General features: G+C 32.3%; 1 protein-coding gene across 1 annotated transcript in view; it reads left to right on the top strand.

Moving 5' to 3' along the window:
* The window catches only part of LOC308630506 (intermembrane lipid transfer protein VPS13C-like), a gene marked incomplete at both ends in the record, with an annotated part of 188,708 nt that overhangs the window by 7,287 nt on the left and 156,668 nt on the right, over positions 1 to 24,753 (top strand). Inside the window, 17 exon segments of the mRNA XM_081260612.1 lie at positions 12 to 179; positions 344 to 648; positions 2,393 to 2,540; positions 3,246 to 3,354; positions 7,549 to 7,682; positions 9,393 to 9,549; positions 10,531 to 10,610; positions 11,133 to 11,192; positions 11,994 to 12,156; positions 13,885 to 14,001; positions 15,056 to 15,159; positions 15,676 to 15,843; positions 17,456 to 17,580; positions 17,582 to 17,755; positions 18,882 to 19,029; positions 23,337 to 23,366; positions 23,370 to 23,487. Coding sequence (XP_081116738.1) covers positions 12 to 179; positions 344 to 648; positions 2,393 to 2,540; positions 3,246 to 3,354; positions 7,549 to 7,682; positions 9,393 to 9,549; positions 10,531 to 10,610; positions 11,133 to 11,192; positions 11,994 to 12,156; positions 13,885 to 14,001; positions 15,056 to 15,159; positions 15,676 to 15,843; positions 17,456 to 17,580; positions 17,582 to 17,755; positions 18,882 to 19,029; positions 23,337 to 23,366; positions 23,370 to 23,487 — 2,308 coding nt within the window.

Raw genomic sequence — 24,753 nt, 5'->3', positions numbered from 1 at the left:
CTGTTTTTCAGGCCGTGTCAATAATGGGAAATGAAGTTTTTCATTTTAATTTGGATTTGTATCCAGATGCTACTGAGGGAGATTCATATACTGATATGTCCAAAGTGGATGCTGTGCTATCACTGAATGTTGGCTGTATTCAGATTATCTATCTTCATAAATTCCTAATGTCACTTCTGGTAAAATCATAATTTAAATATTGAGTTTTCAATTTAGAAATAAGTAAATCTGATAATTATGATAACAAATGTTATAAAGTCATTGAAAATAATAAAAAATATATATATATACAGAAAGTGTTATTGATGTGTCTATTTTTTCCTTTTATATTTTGTGTCCACAGAACTTCATGAACAATTTCCAGACAGCTAAGGAGGCCCTGAGTGCTGCCACTGCCCAGGCTGCAGAAAAGGCTGCCATGAGTGTGAAGGACCTTGCTCAGAGGAGCCTTCGTGTTTCCTTCTACACTGATTTGAAAGCACCAGTTATTATCATCCCACAGTCTTCCATTTCCACCAATGCTGTAGTGGTAGATCTTGGATTAATCAGAGTTCAAAATCAATTTAGTCTGGTGTCTGGTGAAGACTCCTTAAATCCTCCAGTAATTGATAGAATGGATGTGCAGCTCACAAAACTCAAGCTTTCTAGGTATGCTCTTTCTGCAGTTATGGATTTAAGTATTATGTTAATTTTTGCTATGAAATTTTGTGATTGTTGAAACTCATACCTAACAAACTTCTATTACATATTACATACATACAGCTTTTTATTTTGAAAAATTTTAAGCCTACAGAAAAATTATAGAAATAGTACCATGAGTGTACTTTATACATTTCAGTAGTTTTACCAATTTTATATTTGCTTTAATATATGTATACATAGTATTATTATTTAAATCATATTTTGATAACTGGTTTGAGAATAGATATCTTGACCCATTGCCCTTAAATATTTTAGAATGTGCCTCCTGAAAGCAAGGTCAGTTATATTGACTATAATATAATTATCAAATTATGGAAATGTGGTATTGGTATAATATTATCTAATGTGCATTCAATATTGAGGTTATACCTTTGATCCAGTGATGTCCATTACAGTAAATTCGCCCCACCAGAATCACACATGGTATTTAATTGCATTCTGTACTATTAAGAGGGATTTCTGTACTAATACACACTTATTCTGGAATGTCCTTTAACCTTTCTGTATTTTTCACGATTTTGGTGGTTTTGAAGAGTGTAGTCTGGTTACTTCCTGGAACAGTTCCCAATTTAGTTTTATCTGAGTGATTCATCATGGTTTGATGGAGCTTAGACATTATTGGCAGGAATACTTTGTAAGTAATTTTGTATCATCAGTGCTCACACATGACACATAAAAACACAAGAAGATTAGAAAATTATTTTCTACCCTATCAAATGAGATTTTTATCCAGAATAAAAAGGTAATGATTGTAAATCAAGTTCAGAAAACAGTCCTGGAGAAAAACTTTATGAAACTCCCTAGAAAATGTTGTTAGCATGCATTTTGCTAATGTTTTCCTTAGTCTTTGTACCTAAAAATATATAGTCATGCTTCACTTAATGATGGGGATACATTCTGAGAAATGCACATTTGGTTATCTCATCATTGTATGAACATCACAGAGTGTCCTTACACAAACATTGGTGGTATCAGCCAATCATTCCATGTGATCTCTTGGTCAGAATCTATATGGTCAGGATACACAGTAAACATGATACATATGATGTATGAGGCTTCAGCCAATTTAACATGACATACTGTTTTATGGTAAACCTTTTTTAAGTAGAAGGAGTACATTCTTAAGTAGTGAAAGACTAGAAAATATATCAACCAGTAACAGTCATTTATTATCACCAAGTATTATGTGCTGTTCGTAATTGAGCATGTTGTACTTTTATGACTGTCTGTGTAGTAGGTTTACCTATACTGGTGTTACCCCAAATATAGAAATAATGTATTGCACTGTCTTTATGACAGCTACAGAGTCCCTAGGCAAGAGGAATCCCAAGGGACCACAGTGATATATGTGGTCCATCACTGACACATCATTATTGGCACATAACTATTTTTAATCGTTGAATAACAATTTGATGATTTCTCCAATGTTTTTAAGAGTGTGACTTTGTTTTTAAAATGTTTGCAGTTATCACTTGTCTGCTATTTAAAGATAAAGGTATTCATAATAATTTCATTGTTTATCAGATATTTTAATCTGTCCTTGCCAATGGATTATAAATTAATTTAATTATAAGTTCATCTTAAAGTCATTACTTAGAGTGGAAGATAGCTGCTTCACTTTGTTTTTTAAAATAATATGTTGTGTTTCCTCCTATATTTTTGCATATATATAATTTCTGTTGGTTATTAGGACAATAATCCAGCCAGGCATCTCCCATCCTGATATTCAGCTGTTGCACCCAATTAATTTGGAGTTTTCTGTAAATCGAAATCCAGCTGCAAATTGGTATCACAAAGTGCCTGTTGTGGAAATTAAAGGACATCTTGATTCAATGAATGTGAGTACATGAGAGAAAAATCCTTCATCATTGAAATTGTAAACTCTGGAGACTTTCTTAGTATATATTCAAATAAATGGTAGAATATTTTACTGAATGATATAAGAACAATTCCAGCCAGATGATATACAACAGGGTTATTTTATTCTTTTCAGTACAATTTAATCTTCAGATAGTGTTACTTAACTTTCATATTTGTTATTATAAGCATTTGCAGAGATCTGTGTGTAAACTATTAACATATTCCTTTTGATACTATTTATTATAAACATATACTTTTATTTTTAGAATACCTAAGGTTCTCCAAAGATAATTATAGCATTGAGGGAAATGCCTATTTTTAATATTAAGAACAGTCTTTATTTCAATGGAATTGTTATTGTTTAAAAAGTGAAGTGTGTGCATTTTCAAAATTTGTCACTTTTAAAAGATCAGATTTCTTGAATCATAATTAACTTTTTATAAAGATAAGTCATTGTGGTTCATATTGACTTATAAATCGTTCTATAAATATTTTCTTTGAAAATAAAAATGTTTACATGAAATGAGTAGTGAAATACTTGAGTGGATAGTAATTATATAAATTTTTGATTGTTAGGTTATATTGTCCTTTGTGTTTTATTACTGAGAATTTGTTTTCTGCATTAAATTGTTTCATTGTACAATGAAATGCCTTTTTTTCTTTTTTAACATAATATCTCACAGGTTAGTCTAAATCAGGAAGATCTTAATCTTTTATTTAGAATATTAGGAGAAAATATTGGTGAGGCTACTGAAGACTTAGATAAAGTGAAACCAAGAATACAAGAGACAGGTAAGAGTCTGACAATAGGTGACATACTAAATGTGTCTATTTTATTTTATAATTTAGTAGATAATAATCTCTTTCTTTCCTTTTTTTGTGGTGCTGGGTAGCAAACCCAGAGTCTTGTGCATGTTAAAAGCACAGAGTCTATATCACTCATCTTCATGTATCCTTAGCCTGAAAAAGACAATATAAGAGAAGTAAACAAATATAATTTACAAATTGTAATTTGTATTACCAAGAAAGCAAACAAGAAGTTATATTTGGAGATGATTGATTCTTTTTAGTTAAGCAGTCAATCCATTGTCATTTTAACATTTTTTTAAAATTATATAAGTTGGTTGAAGAACATTAAGAAGGGGGTCAATATTCAGTTGTGGATTCCTGGGATAATTATTGTATTTACATGTACAGAAAAAAAATATTTAATTTGTCCTTGTTTATGGTAGCATACTTCTTGTGATTTTTAAGTAAGGCTTAGTAGTAAAATATTTTTAAGAATTGCACTTGCTGATAAAGTACCATTCCCTGATGATACTGAAAAATTATACTGCAATAAAATGAAGAGAATTTAAATTATTAGTTGTGTCCCTTTTGATTTAGCAATTAAGTAATTATAGTACAAATTGTAAGCTGTTTTACACATATGTATATACATGAATGTATCATGCACACACACACATAATTTTTTTTTCAAAAAATGGTAGCACTTGTGTGTATATGCAATTTGCTCATTTTTTTCCTAAATTATGTCTTGTGTTCATTTTATATTGGTATATGTTCTATATATGGATCTCCTTTATTCTTTTTAATGACTACCTGGTATTAGAGTCTGTGGAAATTTCATGATTTAGCAAGTCTCCATTTTATAAACATTTTAGTTTGCTTTCAATTTTTTCACTATAACCATGTTGCATTCAATATCCTGTACATGCACTTTTACAAGTACTTGTAGGGTAATACCAGCTAAAGGGTATGTAATCTTTATTAATTTAAATTTAATTAGTAATTTAATCAATACAATTTAAAAACATAATTTAAAATTTTGATAGATCTGTCAGTTACCTTCCATAGGACTTGTACTGTTTTGTACTTGTACCAGGTTGTTCCTTTTTTTCCCCGGTTGGTACCAGGGATTGATCCCAGGGGTGTTTTAACTAATGAGCCCTTTTTCATTTTTTTTTTTTAGTTTGAGATAGGGTCTCACTAAGTTGCTCAGGGCCTACTAGGTTATTGTGCCTGGCCTTGAATTTACAATCCTCCTGCCTCAGCCTCCTGAACCACTGGGATTACTGGTGTGCACCACCATGCCCGGCACCAGGTTGTTTTCCTATAACTTGTTAATATAGTGAATTGTCAGATTTTAAAATTTTTGCTCGTTTGCTGAGTTAAAGATGATATTTCACTACATTTTTTCATCATTTAATTTTTTATTATAACATAACATATATGTACAGAAATTTTAAGTGTACAACTTAATGAACTTTTACATGTAGATACAACTGTTCTGTCACCATGATACAGATGCTGCATGTCTTCAGCATCTCAGAAAGCCTCCCTGATGTCCTTTCCCAGTCAGTACCATGTGCCCCCAAATCCAACCAGATGTAACTATCATTCCAACTTATAATACTATAGATTATTTTAACTCTTCTTGAGTTTTACGTAAATGGAATTATGAATAAATTACTCTTGTATGTGGCTGCTTTTTTTCAACACCTCCTGAAATTCTTTTGATACTGTACTTAATAGTAGTTGGCTCTTTTTATTCCTATGTAATGTTCAAATATAAAAATGTATCCAGAATTGTTTTTTATCTATTCTATTTTTGATGAACATTTGGTTTGTTTCTATTTTTTGACTACTGTGAATAAAGTTGCTGTGTTGTTGTATATATCTTTTAGCATACAGTAATTCTCTTTATTTGTGGATTTGCTTTCCAGGGTTTTAGTTAGCTGTGACCAATAGTGGTTTGAAAGTGTCAAGTGGAAAGTTGCATAAATAAAAAACTTAAAAAGTTATAAATTGCATTCTGCTCTGCCAGGGACATTAATCATCCCTTTGCTTGGCATATCCACATGATATATGCTATTTTTCTGTCATTCATTTAATAGCTGTCTTAGTTATCAGGTAGATTGTTATGCTATCCCAGTGCTTATATTCAAATGACCCTTAGTATTTAACATGACCACAAAGTTCAAGTGTAGTGGAAACTCCTTGGTGGCAATTTTATTACAGATTATTTTTTATAATTATCTATATCAGGCTTGGGCTGTGGCTCAGCAGTAGCGACTTGCCTGGCATGTGTGAGGCACTGGGTTATGTTCTCAGCACTGCAAAAAATTAAATAAAAAATAAAAAACTTCTATCAACAACTAAAAAAATAATTAAATCATTGTTGTTAATCTCTTACTGTGCCTAATTTACAAATCAGACTTTATCATAGGTGTGTTATGTATAGAACTATCTGTGGTTTCAGGCTCCTTCTAGGTGTTTTATAACATATCCCCCTCAGAGGAGGAGAGGCTACTCTACTTATATGTTTTTTTTTTCTTTTGGATATGTAGATAGGAGTAGAAGTACTGGGTTCTATGTTAGGTTTTCATTTTAACTTTAGTAACTTATACCATATTATATCAAATGGTTTTCTAAGTGTTTGTACCAGTTTACTTTTAGTAATATATGAGTCCCATTTGTGTTGTATTCTCACCATTACTTGGGAATTGTCAGTGTTTTAAAATTTAGTCGTTCTGGTGGATATACAGTCATATTTTACTATGTTTTTTATTTGTTCCCTAATAACTAATGAAGTTGAACACCTTTAAATAAAAGTGTATGGGGGGTGATATTGGCTATTTGGATACCCTCTTGTGACCTGACTTTTCAAGTCTATTCTGTCATTTTTACCAAGGTGTTCATTGTTTTTATTGATAAGTAGGAGTTTTTTGTTATTGTTGTTCATCCTGGACACGAGTCCTTTGCTAGTTTTTTGTATTAAATATATGTGTACAAATGTTTTTTCCTTTCTGGTTTTCCTTTTAACTCTCATGGGTCCTTCGATTAATAGAATTTAGTAGACTTTGTTAACTTTAATAAACTCCAATTTACTGTGTTAAAAATGATCAGTGCTTTGTATTTAATATTTAAGAAATTTTTGAGTATTCCTGGAATTGTTTTGTAAGAGCAAAATATTTGTTATATTTTGCTGTTCACATTATGTTAGGAGCAGTGCTGGAAAACAATGAAAATTAAGAAACCTTGCCATAGGCATTGTTTTCTTAAAGGTAAAAATAGCAGTGGTTTTCTATATGGGTTTCTGGTGTAGGTGATATTTCAGGGTTCTGGTTTGCTCTTTCAGTGATCAAGATAATGTTAGGAATGATGTAATGATATTGAGGGTTGGTTGAAAGTGAAAGCTATCAAATCATACTGATGAATTTGGACACCACTCCTTGTAATCTGTGTGACACTGGGTAAGGTACTGAATCAGTCTGAACCCTCAATTTTTTTTTATTAGTTGTTCAAAACATTACATAGCTCTTGACATATCATATTTCATACAATTTTTTATCTGCATTTTGAGGACAATAAAGTTTTACCTTCAAGGAATATTATAAAAACTAAATGAGACCATCCCTGTATAAGACTTTTTACAATATCTGGTGCCCAAGTATACTCATAGCAGAGACAACTGCTATTTTGTGTATTACAATTTAAAAAGCAATTTTATTGTATTTCAGGATGTGCTGATTTCAGAAAGACAGCATCATATTCATATGACTTTTCTTTTTTGTTGTAGTTGTTGTCTATAAAACCTCTCCCATGTCATTACTCTGTGATTTTCCCCAATTTCTTACCTTTTTCTTGGAATATCTTCTCTGTGTGCAGGTCGTTGAGCTCTACTTGGATGGTACCTCTTGTGTTAAACCTTTCTTTACTTACTTGTAATGGTGTTAAACCTTGTTCTGTGCTTTCTGTTCATTTTATATATTTTTATTAACATTTGCCCTCTTAATGTCAATAAGTGCGGTCTGCTTGTTTTGCTTGTGTTTTAAATATATGTGTCTTGTACTATACCATGAGTTTTCTAAGGGCTAGAGAGATGACTGATTTCTGTATTTTTAGGCCTTTGCCAGATCCAAAGTACTGATATTTGTCCTGTGAAAGAAATGTCTGAAATGAGTTTCTTTTGAACATCTTTAGGTAAAATTAAAGAGCCCCGTGAAACCTCTATATCACAAGATGTGCATGCTTCACAAGATACTTTAACAGCTGGAATGGAAGAAATTAGATCTGTAGATATCATTAATATTTTGCTGAATTTTGAAATTAAAGAGGTATGTAATTTTCATATGTTCTTGTAAAATGAGGTAGATAAATAATGGATACTTAGAATTACCTCTTAAACTTGTAAATAATAGGCAGAGAAAAATCTTACACAGTTTGTTTTCATGTAGCAATGGTGCTTTCAAATTTGAGGGTTTATTAAGAATGAGTATATATAGGGTGTATATTATTTCATAGTTAAAAATGATAGTATTTCATGTAACTTGCTTTTTCACTATTATAATTCTAGGACAGTTGGAATGTGGCTTGCTTTGCAGTTCCATAAAAGAAAGGCAGGAAAAGGAAATAATGATTGAGAAATCCTTTGCAAATGCTAGAAACTCTTATGGAATAAAATACAGTATGTCTACACTTTAAAACATGTTTAATACTATATGGTATAAATGTTTATTACTATATAGCATATGCTTTCCATTTACAGATTCTTGAGGAAAGAATAAGTGGATTTTCCTCTTCTTTATTCACACATTGAACAAATTGTATGTGCTAGATGCCAAAGATGCAGAGGCAGAATGCAAATTCAAACAATTGAAGTATTTATGTTTTCATTTAAAATGTACTCAGAGTAGTGTATGACATTGGAGCTTGTGGTATGGATGGTAGTGAGGGGATGTTCTAATAGGGTTAGGAAGATTTTCTAGAAGAAGTGACATTTGAGTTGAGTTTTTAAGGAAAAATAAATAGTCTAAAAAAGGGGGATCAGAAAAGTGGCTAGGGTAGGGATAGAAAGGAATAGGCATAAAGTTTTGAATAAGTGAGAAAGCAGTAGATCTAGGGACCTGCAAGCACCTTCCTCTAAAATCCCTTCATCATTAAATATTTGTGTTCTCTGAGCTAAAAATTATAAGCTTTTTATGCAAATGGATTCTGTGTTTTTGAACTGAAATACATGCTTGTAGTGTTGCTAAAAGGGTGTTGAAACTAACTTTGTTATATTAAACCTCCAGTATTTTCTCTGGTTAATATCAGAGTTGCTAAAGATTTTTAAGTTTTGACAATTCAAACATTGTTAGATAAATAATTCTGTTTCCAAAGTTCTTAATTAATGTGTGTATATAAAAAACCTGTAAGTCATTTTAATATCATTTTTAATATATATTATGATAGTTCCTGTCCTTTGGGACAGTGATTGGGGTAGAGGGCGAGAAATTTGCATCCTCCAGGTGAATACTTGATGTTGTCTGAAAACATTTTTGGTTCTTACTTACATAGTGGGAGGCTGCTACTGGGAACTGGTGGATAGAGGCAGGGATGCTGCCAAATATCTTACAGTGCACAGGACTGTAACAGCCCCCTGTTATGCATATTTGTTAGCTTAAAAATGTCAGCAGTGCCACCATTGAGATTTCCTTGCCTTAGGAGTTCTATACAAATTAGCTGTTAATCTCAGAATTTCAAATGAAAGCCATCCATCAGACCAGATTATCTGGGAATTAGGCCAAATTGCTATTTATTGTCATTTTTGTACTTTAGCTTTGAAAACCACTAGAAAATAGTGGTGATGCTTCAAAAGTTTTAACAGTTATATGTGCCTCCTGAGGTAAATAACAATAAACAATTTTCAGGCACAAATGGAAATAAATGTTTTTTCATTGTTTGAATCTATTGGTCATATTACTCTGTATGGTTATTAAATTCTTGATTTATCTACATTGCATATTAATGAGATTGTTTGTGGTAATACTGATGCATCCTTTTAGGTTGTGATTACTCTGATGAAAAAAGCAGAAAAGAAAGGAAGGCCTTTCCATGAACTCAATGTTCTGCAGCTTGGAGTAGAAGCTAGAGTTAAAACACATGAAATGACTGCTAAAGCTTATCTAAAAAAAATTAGTATGCAGTGCTTTGATTTTACTGGTGAGTGTGAAGTTTTATTTGTGTCAATTATTCATTAGGCAGATGGTCCTTTTATCAATATTAAACATTTATTTATGTCACCATAGTTATTTAGATTAAATTTATTACAGTGATAACAAGGAATTTGATATTTAAAAAATGTACCTCATGTAATTATCATAAATAAAGAATATATCTAAGTATATATTTAACATAAAATGGAATATACCTAAAAAATTAACCATGTCTGTATATAACACTTCAGTACTTATAAAAGGCACCATTTCAACATAACTATGCCATTAGAACTGACATTTTAGGAAATCAGAAATCAGGTACAGACCCCATGGACTTTTTTGAAAAGTTAATTTACAAGGAAACATGATTTCTTATTTTTAAAATCTGTTTAAATTAAATGAGGTTTTAAATTTGTTGTTTTTTACATTAATGCTTGCTTGTAAAAATGAAAATTAAATAATACAGAAGAATAAAGAAGGAACAATTTAACATTATCTTGTAGTCTCATTCCTTTCCTCCCAAATAAACATAAGTTATTGTTTAGTGGGTATCCTGGACCTTTGTAATTCACTTTCTGAATTATAGCAAGCCAACTTTCAGAGTTTTTATGAGTATTTAAAGTTTATAGAAACTCTTGAAATATCTTACAAGCAAACTTACACTGAGAGTAATTCTTACTTTTCATAAACTTTTTAGGTTCATTCCTTAATATATTATGACTTGTTCAAATGAGAGTAATAACAGTAGTACCAAGTGTTGTAACAGTTGTAATTGACTACTGCTAGGTTTGTTCATTTATCTCTTATTTTTATGGAGCTTCTTTTTTCAAAGCCAGGCTTACTGAGACATCATTTCTATATAGTAAAGCTAATTCATCCTTTTCTGTGAGTTTTGATAAGCATACATATTTGTAACTGGCTGGTCCTGTCTTAAAAGATGGTTTGAAGTGTTTAAAAGATGTTACCTTGTCTTTTTCCCTTCTAGACTCTAAAGGAGAACCTCTTCACATTGTTAACTCTTCTAATGTAACTGATGAACCTCTCCTGAAAATGTTGCTAATCAAGGTACCTGGTTTCATTTCTAGAATTCTTGAATATTTAAGTATATGAAGTAATATATATTGCTCTCATATTTAATGTTTCAATTTTCTCCCTCCCTTTTTTTTCATTCTAAATTGGTTGATTGTGGTGAATTTTCCAATCATCTTAAGATCCCGGATACTCTATTAGCCTTCTGAGTTATCCTTTGGTGCTGAATAAATATGAGTAATACATAGTTCTGCTGTATTCTGAAGTGTGTTATAATCTAGAAGACTAGCATTTCTCCTACATTTAGGTTTGGTCCACCTAATCTACATATACTAGCGTTTCTTCCAGAGTAGGATGAGGAATTTGAGTTTTTGTATCTGTAGAATGCGAGACATGCTTTATGTGGTCAGTTTTGGGGACATGTTCTTTTTTTCCTGTAAGTAGTATGTTTTTACTGTTTTAATAGCATACTTTGAACAGTTTTAAAAAATAAAGTGTTTTCAATGCATTACATTTTAGTGTTTGTAACCCAATGCTTTAATTATTCACTATTTGTAGGCGGACAGTGATGGGCCAGAATTTAACACTGTTCATGACAATACCAAACAGAGACTGAAGGTAAATTTTTACAATTCACTATAAGGCTGGGTTCATAATGAGTAAATGTAGCTTTACAGCCATTTTCAATTAGAAGATTGTAAGTTCTAAAATTAGAATAAGGGTGACAATAATAATAGATTTAATTTTATAGATAATATAAGTGGATGGCCTTGGAGAAGTAGCCCTGTGGTAGAGTGCTTTCCTAGCATGTGCAGGACCCTGGGTTTACGCAGCAACACACACGCACACACACACACACACACACACACACACACAATATGTAAAATAAAGTAGTATAAAATAAATAAAATAGGTGGATGAAGAATTCATTTCTGAGAAAAATATTTGTTTCTCATATGTGAATTATTACTTGTTGATTGTATATTTTTAAAGGGAATTTTCTTTCACCATGGTTATTTGACTTGGTGTTGATGGACATATTAAACATTTGAATTATGTATTGCTTTAGGATTAGAACAAGTCTAGGCACAAGAATAAAGCATGGCCTCATTCAGACATTGCTGACAGTCTATTGAATATATAATCAGTCTTGGAATTCTTACTATATCTTAAAACTCATCAAATCCTTTTGAGTTTAGAATTGCAGTGGCACATGGGAGTGGGCTGTCAGGTTGTTGTCTGGTAAGGATTAACATTGCAATAGTAATCCTAAGGAATAACATGGTAATAGTGATTCTTTAAAAAAAAATTTTAAAGCCCTTTAACTAAGCTAATTAGTTGTATATACGTATATGTTGAGGTTTAAGGTAAAAACATTGCATATCTGGAATCTGCCTCTCTAATTGTTCATTATCTTAGGTTTCATTTTCATCCTTGGACTTAGTACTTCATTTGGAAGCTTTACTTTCCTTTATGGATTTTCTATCATCTGCTGTTCCATCCTCTGAGTCTTCCTTTTCTGAGAAGGAATCTGAGCAAAAACCACTTGTGGGGGAATCTGGAAGTATTGCCATCAAAACTAGTATTAGTTTTTGCCTTAATGTCTAATACTATCATATATAAACTTACATTTTTAAGCTAAGATAAATATTCAACATTTTGATATTATAACTGCTCTGTCAGGTTAGTTTCAGAGAAAGCAAATTTTATCTTTCTGGAATTATAGGGCAATTTATTGAAGATTTTGAATAAATGTTTAGTATTGATCATTTATATTCAATTTTACTGTTTAGCTTTTTCATTAAATAGAAGTTGTATATAATTTGCATTGACATATTTTTGCAGTTTTTAGTTCAATGAAAGTGAGAAAAGTTAAAATATGAATACAATCATGCATGGAACAAAGGTCCATTAGTCCTGCCTTGTGCTCAATAATTATAAGGGCTTTGTGGGTACCAAAGAAGGAATGTCACAGAAGGAAGACACTCACTTTGGTTTCTAACAAAATCCATATTTTGATCACACATAAATTTGAGCACATATTCCTCAGACATATGACTTGTGCTATGAAATGTTAGAGATGGAAGTATCCTGAGTGAATAAAGATACATTGGCCTGTTTTTAGGCCAATATCATTGAATTAATTTTTCATATTGTATATTTTAAATGTCTAACATCGAATAATTTAATTTTCAGACCATTACCAGTTTGACATCTGAATTACTGGCATCTTAAGTATAAAACTGTTAGTACTACTAGATCTGATACAGGGATCTGATTTTTTTTAAATCATGGAACAGAGCAATTATTTTGTTAAAACTGCAGTAAAAGAGTTTTACCTTCTTTGTCTTTAATGTATTTTCTTGCCACAGTAATATCTTTAAGAGATAATATCCTTAGAAATACCTCTTCTTTATTTAACATTTATATGACATATACAAAGTACAGTTCAGTGAAAAATTAGTATTTAGATTCAGAATGAATTACAAATACTATTAACCCAAAGAAATTGTCTGTTTTTTCATGTTTGGTCTCTATGGTTTTATTGTGCTAAAATAAATGTTAAGGAAAAAAATTGTCATCATATTGGTGATTCAGGACTGATACCCCCCTGCTCTGGCAGTTCTGTGGGAAGGTTCTGTTTTCTTCAGGTAAGACAGATTTGTAGGAAAGTGTATTCTAAATTTATTAATCAGGACCTGCACTAAAGTAGATTAAGGTAATCAGTTCAATTGTGATTCTTACATCTTATTTTATGTGTTTTCCCCCTAATCGTCAGCCTTTTTGTGTTCATGTTTCATTGAGTTTGTTGTACAAATTTTATGAAGCAGTAACAGTAGCTTATAATATAGAGAAATGAATTGGTTCTATAATTAAATAACATGTATTAAAATGACAGTACTATGAATTTTAATAACTTCATCAGTATTATAATTTTTCATTAATTGTTCTTTGCTGTAATATGTGATATGAAAAGGAGCTCAAAATCAAAGTTTTCAACTAAAATAATTCTAGAATTTGAATTTAGAGGGTTATCTTTTTCTTAGAAGATGAAAAAAATTTATCTAGTAAATAGTACATGAAGGTCTTATTATTGCCTTTATTCTTCATTTAAGGGGAACATGCTAGTTTTTGTCTAATTAGTATTTGAAAATTGATTCAAATTCATATTAACTATGTTATCTTAACAGAGATCTTTCTGGGTTTCTTATAATATTTTATGTAGTTTTATTTTGGTGGATTTGATATTATTTTGCATCTTTTATCATCTTTCTACTTTGCTGATCACAAAATTTCTCTTGATTTTCAGTATCTAGCACCATTTCTAAAGAAGATGTGTTTGATTTAAAGGTCACAGCTGAATTAAATGTATTTAATATCTTTGTTTGTGATCAGAAGTGTAACATAGCAGATATTAAAATACATGGTAAGTAATTATTTTTTGATGTGGGTCTTTATATTTCTTTGCATAAGTATCCAGGGAAAATGAGCTTGTGCACAATGGATTTCTTCTGAGCCATATTATGGTTTACTTATGTTGAAGACTTATGCAAGCTTTGTAAAGGTGTACTTTCAAATGTTTGAAGTATATTTTTTATGATTCCTTACTGACTTGAGGCATTCCTTATGTACTTAAAAATGTCAGAATATCTGAGGCTTAGTCTCTTCTTGGTGTCCATTTTAAAAATAATATCACTTTAGACAGAGAAACGAATATCATAACATTTCACAGACTGAAAAGAATGCCATTAGCATTATTTTCCCTTGTCTTTTGTACACATATAGCATTGGAAAAGTTTCTGAAAGATGTTTTCTGAGTGATTGAGTGATTTCCATTATATTAGTTTGATATAAGAATGGGGTAGTATGTTATTATGGTCCATAGGTTCTGGAGAATTTGCCAAGGTTCTAACTAACTAACTAATACTGGCAGCTTTGAGCAAATTATTTAACTTTTTTATGTCTCAGTTTCTTCTTCTATAGAATGAAGACAGTAATAATTATGCATGGGGTTCTGGTGAGCATTAAAAAGGCTTATGCATTTACAAATGTTTAGAAAACTGGCTGGTACACAGTAAGCAGTTTTTTAAACAGTTAAAAAAATTAGCACGGTTCAACAGATATCACCATATTTCTGTTTTATAGGGAATACAGATGCAGGACAGTTTAAGACACTATGAGACATTTAGACATTATGATGACAGATTTTTTTGAAGAGAAATCTTAGAAGACTGTACTTTAAAAAGTACAGTTTTTGTTTTCATTTCCACAACTTTTATATATGAGATGCATGTAGCATTTAAAGGTTTTGTAAACTTTCTTGGGTGACTCATACATGGAAGTTGATGCTGTTAATATGTTTAGTAATGAGTATTTTTTTATTCATTCTATATCTTGGTAGTATATTATTGAATTAAAATGCCACTGAATTGGTTCATTTAGATGGAGTAAAATGTTTATAAATAATATGTCTCCCTTAGGAATGGATGCCTCTGTATCTGTGAAGCCAAAGCAGACTGATGTGTTTGCCAGACTTCAGAATATCATAGTTACAAATGTTGATTTGCTGTCCATTCACAAAAAGGTAATTAAAAAATAGATTTTTGTATTGAAGTTTAGTTTCTTCTTTGACTTTGGGATGCTAATATTCATAAGTGTATTTAGTATACATTTATTAGTTGTCTGTCACATGTTGGGCATTTTGTTACAGTTGATAACAGTTGGCTTTCATGTTGTATGTATACCAAGCCTTCTGCTATACAGTGATTTGAAAAGTTACTTCTGAACAGTTCAGTAACAGATATTTTCATAATAAGGGCTAGGGGTGTAGTGTAGCTCAGTGACAGAATATTTGTTTAGTATGTCTGAGGCTGTGGGTCGATCTCCAGCTCTACCAAAAAATCAAAAACAAAGAAGATATTTCTATTAATAAAAAAGTGTTTTTTATAGAAATAGGAAAAGCTTTTGCTAAATAAAATGTTTTTCATAAAATTGTTTAGGGTTACATTGATATATTGCTTCTTCATATATCAAGGATTGCATAATAAGGGATAGAGCAATAAGGAATTTGCAGTAATGCCTAGGTATTGCATACTTTTAGGCTGTCTCTATTTTGGGAGATGAAGTCTTCAGATTTCAAATGACTCTGTATCCAGATGCCACAGAAGGAAAGGCTTATGCAGATATGTCTAAAGTGGATGGCAAACTTAGTCTCAAAGTGGGCTGTATTCAAATTGTTTATGTTCATAAATTCTTCATGTCTCTTTTGGTAAGTTTATATGAATTTATTTCTTATTGAGACCTAAATATTTTTTCTATACACCTGAACCTTAGATAGTCAAAATCTTCACTTCTCAGGCTATCTACTAAAAACCCTGATGCCGAACACAATTCTGTAGTTAAGGAGATCTTTTATATAATGTTAACCAAATTGATTTTTAAATCATTGTTTTAAACATAGAAACTGCCATTCTCTAACATTTTAACTACATATTTTAAACATATAGCTACATATTTTAAAAGTATTTTTGTAATTTTTAATTTAGGGCTTTTCAGTGTTACTTGTTTGATGAAATACCTTAAGGTATTTAGCTAGAAGAACTTTCTAATAAAACTCATCAGCTATTTGAAAAACTAATATTGAAACTTACAGATTTTGGTTGTATTTCTGATCAACAAGACCATGAAATTGTTTCATTTTTACTATATCCATGTAAGTGTCATGGACTAAAGAGTTAAAATCTGCCTGTGCATCTTAACAGAGCTGCCGACTACAACTTACCAGTCATGAATTTTCCAAAACATCAAGTTCACTTTTCTAGAAAGTCATTTATTTTGAGCTAGGAAGAAGATATTAAGTTTCTGTTGTATTATCAATGGATAAACATTAAGAATATTGCTTTTCCAGGCTTGTGGCACATCTTTGTCATCCTAGAAACTCAGGAGACAGAGGCAGTAAGATTGCAAATTGAAGGCCAGCCTCAGAAACTTAGTATGACCCTGTCTCAAAATGAAAAAATAAAGCAGGCCAGGGATGTAGCTCAGTGTCCCTGGGTTAAATCCCTAGTATTGGGAGAAAGAAGAAAGTTAAATAGTATTGCTTCTAAGAATGATCATTTCTCCATTGGGAAAAATATGTTTTTAGTTGAAATTGAGATGAAATGCTTCTTAATATAAACAAAGAAATTTTGATTCTTATTAATGATTCAGGGTAATACATAATTAAAAATGTGTGCTCATGCCTGGTACATTTAAAATAAATTTTAAAGCTGCCAGATCCTTATTTTCTAAGAATAATCTTTATTCCTGTGATCTAGAGTAATAGAATGGAACCCACTTTTGGAGAAATAAGGTGCTTTCTCTCATTCCTTTCATTTAAATTTTGAATTTAACATGACTAACATTTACTAATAAAAAAGATTTTTTGAGAAGTTGGAAAATTTATCATAAAATCAAATAATTTTGAAAAATATAAATGAAAGTTAAAGAACTCTTCTTTCCTGGAGATAACTGTTAATGACTTTATTCTTCTCTGTATACATAGTCACAAGTAACATCTCTTTTATGTTATCTCTTTTGGTTAGTTTTTTTTTAAGAGTAAACACTTTCTGAAATTTTTTCTTTAAAAATGAATGTTCATGGCAGGACATAGTGGCACATACCTGTAATCCTAGCGGCTCAGGAAGCAAAGGCAGGAGGATCTTGAGTTTAAAGCCAGCCTTAGCAAAAGCGAGGCGCTAAGCAACTGAGACCCTGTCTCTAATAAAATTCAAAATAGGGCTAGAGGTGTGGCTCAGTGGTGGAGTGCCCCTGAATTCAATCTGTGGTACAAAAAAAAGTCTTTTTGGGGGAACAATCTGATCATCATTCTTTTCCAACAGAACTTTCTCAACAATTTCCAAACTGCCAAAGAAGCTTTGAGCACAGCCACAGTCCAGGCTGCAGAAAGAGCTGCTTCCAGCATGAAAGACTTGGCTCAAAAGAGTTTCTGCCTTTTGATGGATATCAAAAGCACCAGTTATCATTATTCCTCAGTCTTCAGTATCACCTAATGCTATTATAGCAGATCTGGGTTTAATCAGAATTGAAAACAAATTTAGCTTGGTTCCTATGGAACATTATTCTCTTCCCCCCATTGTTGATACGATGATTGTCCAGCTCACTCAGTTGAAGCTGTCCAGGTATAAATATATAATCCAATTGTGAATCTTACCTAAGCATAGGATTTTCATAGAATTTTGGCTTCAGGTAAAATGGTCTAATAATTTGTGATCCCAGTCCTTATTTATTTTAACTAAGGAAGCCTGACCATTGATTTTTTTTTTTTTTTTTGGCCAGTGGCTTATAGTAGTGTGCCTCACAGTCTGTATTTTGTTTTACAGAATTCAGAATATGAATTTTTTTTATTCTATAGAAGTTACTTATGAAATTACAGTTTACTGGCTGGGCATGGTGGTGCACATGTGTTCTTAGCTACTTGGGAGACTGAGGCAGGAGAATCTCACAAGTTCAAGACCAGCTTGGGCAACATAGCAAGACCTCATCTAAAAAAAATAGAGAAAATATGGCTAATTAGTAATAATTTATTGTTATGGTTTTTCTTCCTTCTTTCTGTTATGGTTTGTCTTCTTTCTTTTCTTCTTTCTTTTTTTCTTTCTTTCTTTCTTTCACACATAGCTATTTCCTTTTCTGTAGGTGGGATAAAACTTCCTAAATTATGATAAGATTTAAGATTTCTTATTCCCAAATCTTGTCACATTTGGTAATTTTGAATGAGGTATCTAAAGGGTTGTTTCTTCTCGATGGGAGAGTATTGGTTGTGTTGAATGGCAACAGTACTCATTTGATTGTGGAAATAGTTGTTAGCAGATAGGCTAAAAGTGACTATTACCATATGTTCACTTAGTTTAAGCTTTGGTGTGTTTTTCCTTTGAGTTTGGAGAATAGCAATAATATATATGGGCTACATATACCGATACTTCCTTTATACTTCAATTTTAGAAGGGTTAAATTTTATTGGTATAACATTGTGCTAGTTGCTATATCAAACAGTCTTTATAAAAGATAGTAATGTAATAAACTATGGAAATCATGTCTTTGAAATCAGTGTTATATAGGCTTTATTTTAGATAACTGCATATAACCTGATTTATTCTGATTTGTTTAAAGAAATACATTTTAAAAGAATTATGGTTCCAGTCTTTAAGTGTTTAGGAAAGGTCTATGTAGAAGCTGTTACACAGTATGAAAGTCCTCATTTAAAAATGTATATTTAAAATATATAATAAATTTTTGTTTTTCTTTCAGAACTATTTTGCAGTCTGGCTTGCCACCATATGACATTGAAATTCTAAAACCAGTCAACATGCTTTTGTCTGTACAACGGAATTTATCAGCAACGTGGTATTTACAGATTCCAGGGATGGAGATAAAAGGAAAACTAAAACCTATGCAGGTTTGTATGTAGTATTAAATATAAAATTGCTAGATAGGCTTTTATCATTGATCATATTGCAGTTCTAGTGTGTATTAAAAAGGAATATTTTGTTAACTGCAAGTGAGGTCATCCTTGTTTCCCACACATTTCTTTCTTTCTTTTTTTTCTTGTTTGAGTCCGTGTTTATTCCTGTGCCTCTCACGGCCTGTCCCTAGCTTAAATCCCCTCCCTCTCTCTCTCTTTTTTAATTGATTTTTTAAAAAAATAAATGACAGTGGAATGCATTACAATTCTTATTACATGTTTATAGCACAGTTTTTTATATCTCTGGTTGTATATAAAGTATGTTGACACCAATTCGTGTCTTCATACATGTACTCTGAATGATGATGTCTATCACATTCCACCATCCTTACTAATCCTCTGTTCCCTCCCTTTCCCTTCCACCCCTCTGCCCTATCTAGAATTCATCTATTCCTCCCATGCTGTCTCTCCCTACCCCACTATGAGTCCGCCTCCTTATATCAGAGAAAACATTCAGCATTTGTTTTTTTGGGGATTGGCTAACTTCACTTAATATTATCTTCTCCAAGGCCATCTATTTACCTGCAAATACCATAATTTTATTCTCTTTTATTGCTGAGTAAAATTCCATTGTGTATATATGCCACATTTTTTTTATCCATTCATCCACTGAAGGGCATCTAGGTTGGCTCCATAGTTTAGCTATTGTGAATTGTGCTGCTATAAACATTGTTGTGGCTGTATCCCTGTAGTATGCTGTTTTTAAGTCTTTTGGGTATAAACCAAAGAGAGGGATAGCTGGGTCAAATGGTGTTTCCATTCCCAGATTTCCAAGGAATTTACATACTGCTTTCCATATTGGCTGCACCAATTTGCAGTCCCACGAGCAATGTATGAGTGTACCTTTTTCCCCACATCCTCGCCAACACTTATTGTTGCTTGTCTTCATAATAGCTGTCATTCTGACTTTCTTTACTTCATTTTAGTTAGATATTTGGTAAAGTCAGCCAAAAGTATAAATCAGACCTATTGGAGTCTACTGAAAATATTAGTCTAAATTTTGGAAAATTTTACTAAAGTCATAACATAGCTAAATTGTAAGAGAGTGCAGAGTGGTGTTCATAAAACACATTCAAAAGCACTTTAGTTGTGTTTTTTTTTTAATTTGATTGGAAATATTTGTACATATTAAGTACAGTGATTTTGTAGTATTTTTATGTGTAAAAACCTCCTTTTAGTAAGAAAAGTGAACATTATGCTGAATAGGCAAGTGTATTTATTTGGTAACCATATAAATGCAGCAGTATTTTTGATGGTAAGTTAGCTGGTTAGGTTCAGCTCACAGAAGTAGGTGAGACTGGTCAAAGGTCATCATGGAAGTATAAGATTTCTGTGATTCTTAGGTGTGAAACAGTTTGAATCCAAACAGCAAAGATTGGGATAAGAGAGTGATTGAACAGTATGCAAATTTAGTAGTTTAGTAGTTTTGATATCTGTGATTACTTTCAAGTTAGTTCTGAGATAACATAGGAAGGGTGAAAGTAGTAAAATTCTACTAGGAAAGAAATTAAAATTGGATCTTGGGGAAATGAAAGTTTCTGTATGTATGTATTGGTCAAAATAGTATATTGAAAGAATTTATTGAATTATGTCTTTTGGGGATATTCTTTGTATAGTTTCTATTTCATAGTATAAGTATCCTCTCTTAGAAGAAAGTAGATTCCAGGACTAATATTTGACCCCACTTTGCAGAGATTATGTAGTTATAAGTTTACTGAAAGCCAAAGTAAGACCTAAATATCTTATCAGTAGGAGAATCTTTCCCTGTATGCACATTGTAAAGCATATAAAATGAATGACTAAGAACTGCATGAAACAGATGAATACACGTTAAATACAAAAATGAAAAAAAGGAAATTGCAAAATGATAAGATAGTTCTGTATTATTTGAAAATTGCAGCATGGCAATGCCATACATATATATGTGTGTGTGTGTGTGTGTGTGTGTGTGTGTGTGTGTGTGTATGGGTACATATGACATATATATGTACATATATAGTTTATAAGGCATGCAGTAGTAGTAAATAATTATTTAGCATAGTGTCTTCCCATGGGGATGAAAGTAGAAGGGAGTATAATCTTACAGAGGTACACATGGGACTTCAACTGTATTTTTAAAGGGGATAAAGATCTGAAGGAAATTTAGCAACTTGATAAGATTCGATAAAGCTAGGTGGTAGATACATAGGGATTGATTATAGTGTACTCTGTCTTTTCCTTTGTGCTTGAAATATTCTAAAAGAAACAAAAAAAAGTAGCAGAACATGTTAACATCAAAGTGTGATTATGACTATAACCGAAGTGACCCTTTCTTTTTTTCTTATTTTTTATTTTTTTGTGGTGCTGGGGTTTGAAACCAGAGCCTTGTGCATGGGAGGCAAGCACTCTGAAGCAAGCACAACTGAGCTATATATCCTCAGCCCAAAGATAACCCTTGTTAATGCAACAATGCAGCCACAGCAGATAAGGTTTTCACTGCCTAAATTGTCAGTGATCTAGGTTTCTTTAAATACTCTTTGTTCATGGACTGTATAGTTTTTCTGTGTTTGAGGAGTAGCTAAGAAAGAGCATTAGGTGACCAATACCAACAGGTTGTTTCCACTGACTTTTCTTAGAGAACTGTAGGGCTACCTTTTATAATTGTAATTTGTACTTACTGAAGGTCAGTCTGACATCTAATACAGTTGTTCATTTTATCCACAGCAAACTGGAAATCCTGAAGTAGCTTCAGGCAGCTGTAATATCTTGATTGGTATCACAAGATATTACATGTAGCAATGTGAAATTGAGAAAATCTTTTTACTTCTTAGTGGGAGCCAAAAACTGAATAGCACTCTCCCTGTATTTGAATTTGAAGGAGAATAAATAATGTAGAAGATGCTGGTACTTGCTGAGAGGAAAGGCTGAATGGAGGTGGGGAGATAGGGAAACAGGAGACAGGGAAAAGGGAGCAAGGCTCAAATCCAGGAATGGAATTTCTGAGGTACCAGTGTCACAACTATTATCTGAGGACTGGGGCTTGCTACAAACAAGTTCTTGACCATTACCTTGTGCTAAAATATCTCTCTATTTTCCATTAAGCAATGAAGTACTAATTTTCCAGGCCATAGAGTTTAACTCTGGGGACAGAGTTTACTGTGGCATTCAGAGGAGAAAGTACTGTGCATGTATGCTTGCTTGTGTAAAATTATGTATGAAAACTTAAAACAAACCTTTTGGACCACTGTGTCTGTAGGGAAAATTTACAAAGGGTGGAAGGATAAGCAGCTTCACAGGAAATACTAATTTAATGAGTCTTAATGGACGTGGAAATTTTGAGCTATTTCCCGTTATTCTGCAACTACCTGTGAGGAAGATACTTTTATTCCTATTTTAAAGAATAAAAGACTTGAATTGAGGAAGCTGAGAATCTTGGCCACAGCAAAACTTGAATCTGGTAAAGCTGATAGGGATCTACCTGACTTGGCAGCTTTGTCCTTTTTTTTTTGGTAGGGGGGGTCACTCATACCCTTTGTAAAGGTAAAAGATTAATAGGATGTTGTCTTCTTGGTGTATGTTTTGGTTTAAAAAAATACTTGTTAGGTGTATTTGTTATTATTCTAGAGGTGTTACTTTTAATAAATTAAATAGATTGTTTTTGTATGTCCAGATGAATGTGTACTGAGAATACAACCACATAACAAGAGAAACTGAACAGGACTCTCCTGACATTGAATATGGAGGGGAGTAAATAATGCAGAAGAGGGAGCTGGTCCTGGGTGAGAAGAGGGGCAGAATGGAGAGACAGGAATGGGAACAGCTCATGTCTAGGAACAGAGCACCAGAGTCACATGCCAGGCAGGAAGAGTGTGGGAGAGGCAGAGGCAAGGACTGGGCTGTGGGAAGAGGCAAAAGTTTGTTTACACAGAGAGGAAGTCCCACACTAAACAAGATCACATTTTTTTTCTGATGTTTGTTCTCACAGCTTCTTGTCTTTCTTTTTAAAACAGATGAGCAGATTTGGGGAGGCCCCAAGTAACTTAGCAAGACCCTGTCTTCAAAAAAGAAAAAAACAAAACAAACAAACAAAAACCCAACAATCTGGGCTTGGTTAAGTGGTTAAGTGCCCCTGTACTAAAAATAATAAATAAATAAATAAATGACATGAACAGTTGTTTAATTTGAGGAACCATACATTGAGATAGACATCATATTCTGGATTTTTTATTACTTTCTGTTAACAAATTATTGGTGGCTTTTAGGTTGCTCTCAGTGAAGATGACTTAACAGTTTGAATGAAAATTTTGCTGGAAAACCTTGGAGAAGCTTCTTCACAGCCAATCCCTACACAATCTGTACAGGAGGCTGTAAGAGTGAGGAAAGATGTTCTGAGTGGTCCTGTCTTCCTCAAAGGTATAAATCCATGAAGATTTTTGCAGTGATTATTGTCCATGTGATATTTATATTTAGTATATTTTAGTTGTCCAGCATAATGTGGTATAAATTGATTCATTATCATATTGTTTACTGTGGAAAATCTGCTAGAGCCAGATTTGCTTCTTTAATCCCCTGGAGAAGGGGGTGTGCCCATTGTATGCTACAGGAGGAAGGGTTATCTGTCCTTGATTGCATGATGCTTATTTGCATATAGTTGTTAGAAGCTGAATTCAGTAGGCACTGAGGTAGTGTATACCTTGAGAGAAAAATCAAAGTGGGCATACAGTGAAGTAAGGTAGGAAAATAATGTAGAGAGAAAAGGCCCTTTGTGTGATATAATTATGCTAACAGGTCAGAACCATGAGAAAGGAATGCATTCTTTCATAGTAACAGCTTTAGATCTGACTTTATGGGAAAATGATATAATCAGATATATCAGAGAATCTTCAGACTACTAAAACTGAACTTTTAAAAGTTACTGAAGCTTTCAAATTCAACCATTTTTAAATGATAATTTTTCTAAAATATGTTTCTTCTTTCTTAAGCACATTACATGAAATATGCTTTTACTTGTTTTTTATTGACAGTCATTGGTATTATTAAATGTTTTATTAAACTGTAAATAGGTTAATATTTAAATGGCTAAAAAGAGATGAAATGCCTCTTGTATTTAACATGGTCACAGGCTACTCCTTGGACATTTAGAATGCTTTCATACCATCAGCTTACTTGGTAAAGCTGCCACTTAATAGAATTTCACCAGCACTACTTCTTCTATAGAAAGGCCAGGCATACTTTGGAATTACACAAACGTATGATGACAACAGTGTGCAAAATAAGGTTTCTGGTAGACAGTGGTGTTACATAAGCTTGGTGAGGCCAGCATTTCCTCACCAGGTTGGGTTTGTGCTCCCATGTAGACAAATGCTAGATGAGCAGGTCATTGTTATAGACCAAAACTATGTAGAGATGAATAAATCGTGACAGGCAGACTTTATGTGATTAATGATCTCATAAGGTTCAGCTGTGATCAAATTTTGTATCTGGTTCTCATTATATGGTTGATGTGGCCCTTGGGAAAATTTGTGAATTCAGGTGGAAGCTGCAAAATAATGAAGATTGGAATATACATTATTTTCAGGAAAAGTAGAGGAAAAAAAAAACTAGGGTTTCCCATCTTGGGGAAGAGTTACATTGTTAAAATTATACAAGAGTGGCCTTTTCTATAGAATGATCGAAAAA

This window comes from Spermophilus citellus (assembly GCF_964194105.1).
Source record: "Spermophilus citellus genome assembly, chromosome: 11".
Classification (NCBI taxonomy): domain Eukaryota; kingdom Metazoa; phylum Chordata; class Mammalia; order Rodentia; family Sciuridae; genus Spermophilus; species Spermophilus citellus.
The sequence above is the reverse complement of the archived record's forward strand: the minus strand, read 5'-3'. Positions and strand labels throughout refer to the sequence as shown.